The sequence below is a fragment of the Triturus cristatus genome, chromosome 11 (genome assembly GCF_964204655.1).
Source record: "Triturus cristatus chromosome 11, aTriCri1.1, whole genome shotgun sequence".
Lineage (NCBI taxonomy): Eukaryota > Metazoa > Chordata > Amphibia > Caudata > Salamandridae > Triturus > Triturus cristatus.
Window position 1 is genome coordinate 123,321,804 of NC_140594.1, and position 12,627 is coordinate 123,334,430.

The 12,627-nt window shown below is 44.7% G+C and overlaps 1 protein-coding gene across 1 annotated transcript in view; it reads right to left on the reverse strand.

Annotated features, from left to right (window-relative positions):
• The window catches only part of DRG1 (developmentally regulated GTP binding protein 1), a 92,041-nt gene that overhangs the window by 77,331 nt on the left and 2,083 nt on the right, over positions 1 to 12,627 (reverse strand). Inside the window, exon 2 of the mRNA XM_085636227.1 lies at positions 9,801 to 9,924. Coding sequence (XP_085492353.1) covers positions 9,801 to 9,924 — 124 coding nt within the window. The remainder of the gene's footprint in view (positions 1 to 9,800; positions 9,925 to 12,627) is intronic.

Below are 12,627 nucleotides of genomic sequence, written 5' to 3' on the forward strand. Positions count from 1 at the left end.
GACCCAGCGCATGCGCTGGTCTGGCGAGACTTTTTGAGAGGGATCCAAAAAGTGCTACCAGGCCAGCCTAGAGCTACAGTGCATGTGCGCGGGGCCGCGCGTGCCGCGCTGGACCGAGATTACTTTCACGGCCGCCTGCCGCTTTGATGTTTGATAGCGATCACTTTCGCGGCCGTTTGGCATAGCCAATAGGTCTCGCTTTTGGGGTCTTATAAGTATTTAGTTATGCAACTGTTGCATGGCTAAACACTTATAAGGTCCCAAAGGCGAGACCTATTGGCTATGCCAATGCTTGTTATTTGTCTTTTCTCCACACCAGCGATATGTTTGAAAGTTAACAGCGCAGAGTGGATGGGTAGTGGGCCCTAGTTTTAACAAGCATTTACAATGCAACGGTCTCGGCATTGGTAAAGTTAGAGCTATTGGCATTGCTCATGACAATGCCGTTTCTTTAAATGTTTTAAAAACAAAAACAAACAAAAATAATGTCATGAGCAATGCCAATAGCTCTAACTTTACCAATGCCGAGACCATTGCATTGTAAATGCTTGTTTTATTTCCTATTAGTTTGCCTTTCCTTGGCGGTCCACCCCTCTCATTAGCCTGTTGCGGTTTCTTCCTATGACATTCTCCTCCTTCATGCTCATAGACACTGTTGTGTGTACTCCTGTGGTGGAAATGCAAAACCAATTCAGAGTTCGGCATCGCCACAGTTCCTGTGATTCCCGTGTCTCCCAGTGCCATCCAATAACCGCACAAACTATGAAGTGTGTTGCCAACTGTTTAAACAAATAATTTGATTTCAATTAGCCTGCACGCTATCATATGTAACATATTAATATGCACACACTTAGCATCTCCCATCATCCCTAAACACAACTGCCGTGCAGTTCGTTTTCGTTTGACCTGCTAAGTCTGGCCATCTGTAGATGTGCACCTGCCACACGACCACGGGTAACCAGATGTAAAAGGATAATAAATGGGGAAATTGCTAACGAGAGTATTAGCACGTGTCAGTCCCCCCAAAAGTAAATTTCACTGTTTTGCATTATTTAATTCCCCAAATATAAGGCTGGTGTTAATAAGCTTTTTACTATCTGCTTTCAACAGTTTTGGGTTTCTCTGAGGCACTATGTCGGTATTAATACATCATTGAGTATTCATTCAGGTCAATGTTTTATTTAACTTAAGAATTGTGAAAAATGGGAGCATCGAACCACAATGTAGGTTGCAACATATGGCGAGCCACTGAGTCCGGAAGAACAAGGTCTGCTTAAGAGAAGAATCACTTGAATCTCTATATGAGCGACAACACTTTATCATGACCATGATGTGATGTTATGACACAGGAACGATAACAAACAGTACAGGGATAGCGACGATAGAGGACAACATGCGCAACATTTAGGAAGGCTGCGATCATACAGACAATCGTGCACCTTTTTGCATACAAGAAATTCAAACCACGCATACATACGTGCGATGACAGGACAAGAAACACACAATAACACGTGAAAGCAACAACGAAAGTGACAATCCTTTCAGTTGCAGACCCCAAACCATGCAACCCTGTATCACTAACTTCGGAAGCAGACTTATTTGGGATTTAGAAAAAATAAAAAAGGTCTTACCCATTCACACAACCAGTCAAACCAAAACACTTTAAACAATTGCTTCCTTTGCTTTTAAGTATGATCAATGATGTATGTACCCCTTAACCAGACCAGGCGAATGTTATCTTCGCATTTAGAGATTACTTTTTCACCCACCTGGAATTTTTTTTAATCTCAGCATAAAGGAGTTTTCCCCAGTCCAATAACGCGTTCTTCTACCTCCCGGGGCGTTGATGCACCATTCTGTTCTCTTCTTGTGCCACTAAATACCCATCTGTTCCTCTTAACGGACTATTAAAGCTGCTGCAGATACGCCTGTCTCTTTCTCGAGCTATTGAACCGGTTTACAATCATACCTGCCGTGACTCACACTGTTACGACCGGTTACAGTCTTGCATGCCCTTTTCTTGGGATATTACGGTTGCCTCCTACCCAAGAACTGTTTCTTCTCAGGCTGTTGCTTGCCACTGTCCTGTCTGCTACATTCTCGTGCACTCAGTGCTGCTGGAGCAATGTAAGCCTCTTCCCTGGACAACCAATGCAGATCTGGACTGTCTGTCCAAATGGCATGCAATTAACGGAGGTTAAAGGCCGCACTATCCCCATCTCACCCATGCCCCCAACTTACCTCAGTCGCCTCGGCCGGTGTGAGCCCCTGTCAGGTTCAGGGAAAGCTTGACTCTTAGCAGTGGGACAGGAATCCCCACTCACCGGCCATCTTGAACATCCGGCTCGACGACGTGTACATCTATACGTCACTCACCCGGCGTTATTGCGTCACGCGAAGCACCCCGGCCTTGAAAGGATGCTTCTGCCCTTCGATTGGGATCGCATCTATTTAGCGACAGTTTTAAGTATTCCTCAGCAGTAACCCTAAGTGCATGAAGGAAATAAGACTGCGAACTGTCCGGGTCGCTCTGTCTGTAGACATAAAAGAAGGGCTACGATGGACTGGTTCTTGCAGGGGAACTGGGTGGCTCACTGGGAATGAAGCTACTAGATTGTCTTATTTGTTTTTTTTTTTTAAAAAGGATTGTAAGAATTTCCAAATTACGCCAAGTACACGTCGGTTCCAAACATTTTATGAGAGTTTTTAAAATCCAGTACGCCATAGAAAGTTTTGTAATTATTATATCTTATTTACAATACTATCATTATAAAAAGTCCGATTAATTTATTTTTTTAAATTGTGTTGCTCCGGCTATAATATTACAAAAAACTATTTCTGGCGTTTGTTTGGTTGCTCGCGCCCTTATTATTACGAAACTAGTCCATACTAAGATGGCCGTTGCTTTCGCTGAAGTTTGTTAAAGGGAATTCAACCTCTCACCCCTTTCCATCTAGGCTGTCCCTACAAGGCCTTAAGTTTCCTGTTCGAAAACGTCCGCTCGTTTTTACGTGTCTTCTAGAAACAGTGTCTCCATGTTTAAAGTCCTCTGTCTATGCCCATACATGTACTCAGGGACAGCTGGAAGAGGACGTACCTAATTAAGTTCTACGGACGCGCAATTCAGTTTTTCTGTAATCGGAACCGACTGCTATGAGCGAGAGCATCTTAATGTTTTTTTTGTTTAGCGAGTTTAGTCTTGTGTTCTCAGAAGAATGCTTTAAGTGTATTACGCCAGTTTGTGGGGGAATCGGAGAATGTTGATGTAAAAGCTCACGGCTTAATCAATATTTAGCATACAGAGTAAGAGCAGGGAGAGAGGACGCCAGGAACACCACCGCCTTTCTCCGAGGCAGAGCAGAAATGCCTCGGAGAAACGCAGCGTCCTTTTCGGATTCGGGGGCGTGTTTGTCTTTTCTCTCCTCCAGCCATTGGCTGGAGGAGAGAATGAGACTTCTTGCAAAAAACACGCCCCCCGATCCGAAAAGGACGGGGCATGATCGGAGTGACGGGACCTCTTCTCCAGTGGCTGGCCAGCATTCAAGAGGCCAGCCAATGGAGAACAGGGGAGAAGAGGGGCGGGTTCAAGCCCCTCTTCTCCAAAACATTAAATCTCTCGACTTCCGGTTCTGCCTTCGGCAGACCAGATGGTCCCGAGACCTAAAAACCACTCACTTTAATGGAAAAAAAATCAAACAAAAAAAATCAGATTAGGACTTTTTATACTGTTCCGTTTGGTTTTTGTTGTACTGCATGTTCTGCCTGAAAACCATTGCAAATCCTCCCTTGCTTCTCTCCCGAGTGTGAAGGGGAGACAAACGCAGCAATTGAGAAGGAGGGTGTGGGAGGCTGGGGGAGTAACACAGAATACCGAAAGTAGCAAGCACGTATGCAGGGCTTAAACACAATGAAAGGGTGGTGGGTGGTAAATACAAACAGACGGGACAGAAGAGGGGGAGACAGAAAAGCACCGATGGGGAGGGAATACAAAGCAGCACGAATGGGGGTGGGTAGGAAGGGAAAGGAGCGAGTGAAAACACAAGCACTCGTATGTAGTGCTTAAACACAATTTAAAAGTAGCTCCAAAAATAGGAGCAATGGATGGACACAAGTTCTCGGTAGTCCATGCTCTAGAGGAGGGCCAAACACAAGGAGAGGCGTGACGCATTCATGGCATGACAAATGGAAATGAAGGATATGACTGCAACGTAAAAGCGAACAAATGGTAAGCTAGGGACAGGCTGTAGCCAACTATGAGCAACATGTTTAGAAGAGACATCAATGCGCAGTGTAGCCAAGACCTAAAAAAATAAACATGCCCCGTTTTCACTTCTCCCACAGGCCTAATAGGAGGACGGCACTCTCCCTGATTTGGCCCTAAGGTGGAAGCCACGCCTATTTAGGTACCTAGTCGGTTCAGATATACTGTGGAAATGCAGACCCCATTGAAGGGAATGCAGTCACAGTAATGACGAAAATTAAAGACTCCATTTAGTTCTGGAAGAAACTACCACTATTTGTATTGGGCAGAATATGCCTTTCTAAGATGAATGAACTACTTTGCAACAATAACGAGTAAACTTGTCAAAGTTCTTCACATAATTACATGTGCAACTGACCATATTGATATGGAGTGCAGGCTTGCATGGAGCGGCACTGCAAACACTACACCTGTCCAGCTCGTACGGAGGACTGGGGGCACCAGACTGTGAAAAGTACTCTGTCGGCATAGCTAAGTGGCCGTCTGAATGCAAACAGCCTGAATAGGTCTGAGGACCTCTGCACCACGTGTCTCTGACCAGAATATCAATGGACAGTGCTCCTAAACTGCTACGAGGGAGCTAAGCAAAGCTTCACATGTACTAAAACCGCAAAACCACACACTCCAAACCTCCACCTATGGTTTTACCGGATATAAAAAACACTTTCCAAAACTGATGTGGCTAAATGGCATAGATTAAACATCCTGACATTGAGAGACCTGCTCTCGAATGGGACTGTGCAAACATTTGAATACGACAATCCTATGAAATATTAATATGACAATTCCTGAAGCATAGCACCCTCACCATCGGGCAATACGTAGGGTATGTGCTGATGTGGAGCCTCCAACACATGCTCCTGACACAAACACGGAAAAAGCAACGCATGCAAAAGTTACAAACAGTGAAATATCGCAACATAAAACAAACATCGGGGACTGTCCCGACAACTCTCAGACATACATTGGAGGCAGTTTTGGATATTGAAATTACCAATGCTGAATGAGTCAATCTAGTGGAATTGCCCTTTTGAGTGTTGAAAACCAATAGGTTTAAATATATCCTATTTTACATCCTCCACAGGGCATCCTTATTCCTGATGTGATCAAACAAGCATTGGCATAGCCAATAGGTCTAGCCTTTGAGACCTTATATGTGTTTAGCAACAGCTATTTGGCTTTGCCAATATGTTTACGCTATGTTGTAGAGTAGTGTTGCTGCTGTACAGCAGTGTGAAGTTAAGCATTTTTGTCACCTTATATGTAATTAAGTTATGTATAATTGAACAACCGTATTAAAAAGAATTTAGCAAAAAAATAAATCGTGTTTTTTTCCTTGGGAAAATATTTTTAAAAGAAGTGTGTGCAAGAGAGGATAAGATGGTCAGAAACCGATAACAAGCATGAGAGCGGGATTGAGGAAGAGGACAGGAAGGAAGCCGAGATTGTTAGGCAGACAAATCGGGAAGAGGAAACTTGGAAGAGAAAGAGGAATAGGAATTAGAGGGAGGGAGCAGTGTAAAAACCTACATGCACCAGATGAAATTTATAAAATAAAAAGCACAAAACGTTTCTCTGGTCCAGTTTAGATCTTTAATAACTCTCGCAAAAAAGACATCACTCTGTTCAGAATGATTTTCTAGTTAACTGAGGAAAGGGGACAGTTTAAAAGTAGCTTAGACTTTAATCAAGACCTTGCTTGACAATGCAGAACATAGAGGTATACAATACATTACTGACTTTTTTCTTTTGCCTTTGTAGTGCGATTGACAAGCTGTTTTCCCCTATGTTCGAAGTATCTCAAGTAACATGTGGTGCGTATGAGTTTATGTGCGTAATTGGTTTTATATGCAAGGTTTACTTTTTTCCTGTGCGAGTGTGCGGTGTGTTCATGCTGTACACTGTCATGTACAAATGGCATTGTGTGATTTAGATTTGTAAGTGCGGGTGGGTGTTGAGTAATTTGCGTTTGTGTTGTGTATGTGCAGGAATGGGTGTGCGTGTTTTACTGTGAGTATCTGCTTCCACTATATAAGCTTTTGTTGCTGCGGTGTGCGCATAGGTGATCTGCGTTGTTTTTATTGTGAAGCAAGTGTTAATGGAATATGTATTTGTACATGCTGTTTTGCCTTTTCCTGGCTAATCAGTGTTTGTGTTTTGAGTGAGGGAAGTGCACACAAGTGTGATGTGGAGTACTTATCTCCAATAAATGAGTTTGACACAATGGTTTCGTGTTTGTATGATTTAGGGGGTGATGTGTAGAAAGGGGGTGATGTGTAGAAAGGAAGTGCAGGAGAGCGACAGAGTTGCCGAAACACACCTGGTCAGATAGTTTTTCTTGTAATCCGTTGTTTTGGCAAGCATGCCGCCGAAAGTTACACGAAGGAGTAGTGGTGAAGCGAGCAGGTACTGGATTGTTAATAGGGCAGTGACGGGGACAAAGAAACCTTCAGATTCATGGTTTCTTGAAAACAAAATACCTGGATGTTAAACAGTTTAATGTTTGTGTGACTTAGGGTGAAAAAGCATGTCACACTTTCAGAACACATATGGTGAGGCCGTGAAGTGACCACAATAATTTATTATCGTATCAGCTTTGCCGGGGCAGTTTCGTGTGTATGCGACGGGCAGTGTGTTTTAAACTCCCTGGAGGCCTGCTATGCCTGCTCCTTCACTGCTCCTGTTTGAATCGTTTTTTCAGTACAAAAGCACGAATTACAAAACATGCTGCGCAGGGACACAGACGCAGGCGAGAGATAGCATGTGTGGACAGGTGCTAAAAGCACAGAGGTGAGAGCGTGATGTGGAGAGCATACAAATTCATGGCTGAGATGGCAAAATAAACATAACCAGTGGAAGGACTTCAGGGAATGAGCAGAGAGAAGAGCATGGGAATCCTTCGCGCTAACAAAGGAGAAGAAAGGAAATGCAAGTGATGATGCAGCCAAGCAATAGGCAGGCTTTAAGCCCCTTGCATGTAAACTAAAAGCATGCAGCCATTAGGAGAATTCTGAATGCTTATATGCTCTTGGCAGGAGGGGCGAGAGAATCAAGGGAGCAATTATTTTGGGGAAAGGGCTTGCTCCAGCGTTAATGTTCTCTCTCAGTGCAACACAAGCATACACTTCCTGGCATTCAATTTCTGAAATGTACCTCAAAAACCGAGGCAAAATACTAAACAAGTTCTGGTAAAAGTAACCCCAGAATCCACACAGATGTGGCGCCTTATAGAAGCCAAGAATAACAAGCAGCTTCAAGTAATTACATTGGCTCAACGCTCTCAGAAACAATGCTCCGTTTAGGTTAACAAAAGACACAAACGTTTACCTTTTCATCATACCAAACAGCAGTGGCCTTTGTTAAGATTGTCTTCACTGATCTCAGCATGTTCGCTCTAGCAGAACTGTGGCTAAGAGTGACAATGTTTCCTGAGATACGGCCATACCACACTACAGTGAGATGCATCAATAGCTCTCCCACTTAGACACGAATGATTGGGGTCTCGGCCTGGATACAGATCGTCCCGAACTGGGAGGCTACCTAAAGGAGCAGACAGCTGTGAAGCTTCCTTTGCTGGGAGGCGGTGCCAATCTTGGTGCCCTGGAGGTCCTGCGCAGCCTGCTAGACAATGCCTAAAACAAGACGGAGCAGCAGAGGAGCCACATTCTGGCCCTCAATACTCTTGCCTCAAACGGCAGAGATCTGAAGCCGACCCCACAGGGAAAAAAAGAGCCGGACGGCACTTGGCAGCTTGTACAACTACTGCGGTTGTCCCTTGGGGTAGGCATGTGGTACGGTCTTGGACAGCGACCAATCTGAGGCGATACAACACTATGACATCGGGTAAATGCTGCAACGATCAGTGGAGTCTCCGGATAAACAATGTGAGCCCGAAGTGCATTGGATGACCCCCCCCCATGTGAGGTGGATGGCACATCCTGGCCTCCGGTTGCCATTGCTGTGACTGCACCCGGCAGGGAAAGCTGAGTGAGACTGTGAAGGGCGGTTAACATTGCTCCCACCTAGCAGACGATAAAATGTAGATTACTCACTGCTTGTGGTGCCTGGGTGGAGGTGTCTGTGTGTTGCAGGGAGGCCGCGAGTCCCAATGTTTTCGCCATACGGCAGCTGTTGATCCCTGGGGGGTGGGACGCTTGTGTGTGTTTCAACTTAAAGCTACAAAACAAGATAATTACATTGTGCTCGGGGAAGTGGTTGTTTTCATGATTCACAAACGAGCTGTGAAAGTGCTCCCAAAGTATCCTAAATGCTATTAAGAATAAGAGCACATGTAACAGGGGTAGTCCGTATGGGAGGTTACAAAAGTCCAAAAGGAGGGACTAGTAAGCCATTTCACTAATCGAAAGCCGGAATTTACGAAGGACAGTAGGAGGAACCAATTAAAAAGATGGGTGGTGCTTGAAACCCATATTGTTGATACAGCATGTCTCAAAGAGACAGCGTGCATGCGCTGCCTAGGAGAGACCTAAAAAGAAGAAAACTGAAAAAAAAAAACAATTTGCGGACATGGCCACGATCCTTGTGAAAAGACACAAAGCTATATCTTGGAAGTAGACAGTGGCACCACAATAAGCAACCAGAATTAAAGCATTATCAGAAACTGCACAGGCTAAGAATACAGCCATAACCACACAAATTAGGTGGGCCACACGAAAACGACCAGTTGGACAAGCACCTACTCACACTGGCCCCTAAAAACACAATAAACCTGCATGAATGACTCATGCCACATGCTTACCACTCAACCTCCCTTGATGGTGTGAAGTAAGATATCTGGAATGTATACACAGCACAAAAATGAACCCTCTGACCTAGGCATTCTCTACCCACATTACTTTTATATAAATGCACACAAAATTAGGAAAGAATGAAGTGTATGATCATAACAAGGAGAAACAAGATTATAATACTAGTTGGGTCTGGAGAGAATAAAAGCCGACATAAAAGATATTTTCCAGCTTCCCAAAACTATAAAGTCTTTAAAGAGTTCATTTTATATGCTTAGCATGTTAATTGTGCTGTGTAATATAATTGGCAACATGATCATGACTAACTGCTGTGACCGAATGCAGACTGAGTTGCTTAATAAATTAAAGTGATTTAAAAAAAATCACAGAACTATATCCAATTAAATATTGTTCAGTCCAGATTGAACTGAAAAACTCTTAGTAAGAGGTCAATCTTCATCATAGTAGCTCATCTCTGGAATGCACTGTGTCCACATCCAAAGAATCAAACTAGTCTGGTAACATGAAAAAAAAACATCTAAAATAAAATCTCTTCAAACAAGCCTTCCCAACCATCCATGGCTCCTGAATGCAGTCTGACCCCCAACGAACACTGAGGCTAAAATATCAGGACGCAAAAACCCCCACAACTTCAACTGCAGTTCTAGACAGGATAGGGATTTTGAATCAACTTGCATGTGCTGTTAACACTTTTATTTAGCATAAAGTGACAATTCGTCACCAGTCAGCGCTTTACAAACCCAGTAAAGAAAGAAAAAAAAATAACAAACCTTCTCCCGGCCCTCCACCACCACCTCCTTTTGGAGTTATTAGCTCCCTGCGAAGTTTGGCCAGGCGAGCTTTCAACAGCCCCAGGTGGTGAGCTGTGGCCTTGTTCTTCTGCGTACGGGCCATCTGCGAAGAGTCAATGACAAATATTTAAATTACAAATTAAATTTTTAGCTGGCACAAGCTGGATGAAAGGGTGGAATAACATTCTACAGGAACCTAGAGAAATAGCAAATACTATGGTGAGCATTCTGATACATAAGAAAGGGAGGCCCACTTAGGAAAACCGTAAAACAGCAGACGTGAGAAGATAGGTCCAAACATAAATAAGCTGTATATTTCTCAACAGTTCATACTACTAGTTTTTTAGGTCTCGCCTACGCAGCGCGCGTGAGCTGAATAGGAGACCTTTAGCCGTCGTACAGCTCTTTTTCCAAGCACATACTCGTGCTTGTGGCGGCATACAACTTGCAGGAGTACGCAGCAGCGCGCCACAAGTGTCCTTTGAAAAAGAGCTAACAACTGCTGCTTAGCGCGCGCACTCCCCCCACCCCTCCCACTTGTTTACTTCTTCAAGGCTCAAGCCCGCCCAGCTGCAAGAATGTCTCCTGTGTGTGCGCGCGTGCACTCCCCCCACCCCTCCCACTTGTTTACTTCTTCAAGCCTCAAGGCTCAATCCCGCCCAGCTGCAAGAGTTGTCTCCTGTACCGGTATTCCATTTTGCAATTTCTATAAAATTGTGCTATGCGCTGCGAAATGGTTTACGCGAAATAATTATCTACAGAAATTTACTTAAACAGCAAGTTGTTAAGCCTTCTATTCCAGGACCAAATGGCTCAGTGCGTTTTAAAATGCACCGTTTCCCAGAAAATGACCCTCCAACGCCTCTTCCGCTTAGCCCCTTTCCCACCCGAAGTTTGGTTTTAGGTGCGCATCTGCTGACTTTAATTCCATTCCGGAATTAAAACGCAGCTGCTTTACAACATGTAACACTTTAAAAATGTAAACATTTCTTCTATGGCGTCTTAGAGCTGAGATGATGCTCGACCGTGACTCAGCAAGGTGGGCTCCGAGAGGCGTCTCTGCTCAGATCCTCTAGTCCAACTCCACCCTGCTTTAACTCTTCTCCGGCCGCATTTCTTTCTCCACCCTTCCCTTTCTTCTCCCCCTCATCTATGCTCTCCGCTCCCCTTTAACGAGCTTTCTTTTTATCCACCCCTTTCTTTCCCTCTTATCTTTGTTTCCCTTTTCAATACCCATACCACTCCTCTTGCCTGCAGGGCCTTAATTAGGGCAGTTTAGGTGTTAGTGGTGTCTTCCGGGAGGTTGTGCCGTGGGTGTGACTGAGGTATAAACTAGCCCGGTGAGAGGAAGCAGACGGGCGGACTTTGGGCAACTGCGAAACATTAAACTGTTGCATGGCTAATAGAATTTTGTTGCGCTACTTACAGTGAGCCTATTCTCTACATAATGGCACATTCTTGATGCTCATTTGGCTTTTCCTCCTTCACGGTGGCCCAGATTTACGTGCATTGAGCTTGATATGGGGAATTTTAATTCTTCCTTCTTTATGGCCCATAATTATCGATTATTGAGTTAACTTCCACAATCATTAGTGGACCTGCTTATTGTGAAGCGATTACTACATGCAGTGATTCTCACATGGTGCTTCTTTACTTGTAGAATCCACTATCCCTTAGTGGATCCTCCGAGCAACTACCTGGGTGGCTCACCCCTGGCACCCTTAATTTTTGCATACTTCCTACCTCTTGATGAGACCCTACGCCATTTCCTGGACCCGTACACACACATGCTTCCTCCACCCTCTCCCTCCACCCTCTCTCTCTCTTCCTCCACCCTCTCTCTCCCCCACACTCTCCCCCTGCCACACTCTCCCCCTCCCACACCCTAGCTCTACCACACCCTAGCTCTACTACACTCACACACTCCCCCCTCACACACTCCCCCCCTCACACTCTCTACACACACACCTCTCTCTCTACACACACCTCTCTCTCTCTCTACACACACCTCTCTCTCTACACACACCTCTCTCTACACACCTCTCTCTCTCCACACCTCTCTCTCTCCACACCTCTCTCTCTCCACACCTCTCTCTCTCTACACCTCTCTCTCTCTACACCTCTCTCTCTCTCTCCACACCCCTCTATTTCTAGAGACCTCTCTCTCTCTACACACCTCTCTCTCTCTCTACACACCTCTCTCTCTCTCTCTACACACCTCTCTCTCTCTCTCTACACCCCTCTCTCTCTCTCTATACACCCCTCTCTCTCTATACACACCTCTCTCTCTATACACACACCTCTCTCTCTATACACACCTCTCTCTCTATACACACCTCTCTCTCTATACACACCTCTCTCTCTATACACACCTCTCTCTATACACACCTCTCTCTATACACACCTCTCTCTATACACACCTCTCTCTCTCTCTATACACACCTCTCCCTCTCTCTCTCTATATATACACACACCTCTCTCTCTCTCTCTATATATATATATATATATATACACACACCTCTCTCTCTCTCTCTATACACACCTCTCTCTCTCTCTCTTTATGCACACCTCTCTCTCTCTCTATACACACCTCTCTCTCTCTCTCTATATATACACACCTCTCTTTCTCTCTCTCTATACACACCTACCTCTCTCTCTCTCTATATACACACCTCTCTCTCTCTCTCTCTATACACACCTCTCTCTCTCTCTCTCTCTATACACACCTCTCTCTCTATACACACCTCTCTCTCTCTCTCTATGCACACCTCTCTCTCTCTATGCACACCTCTCTCTCTCTATGCAC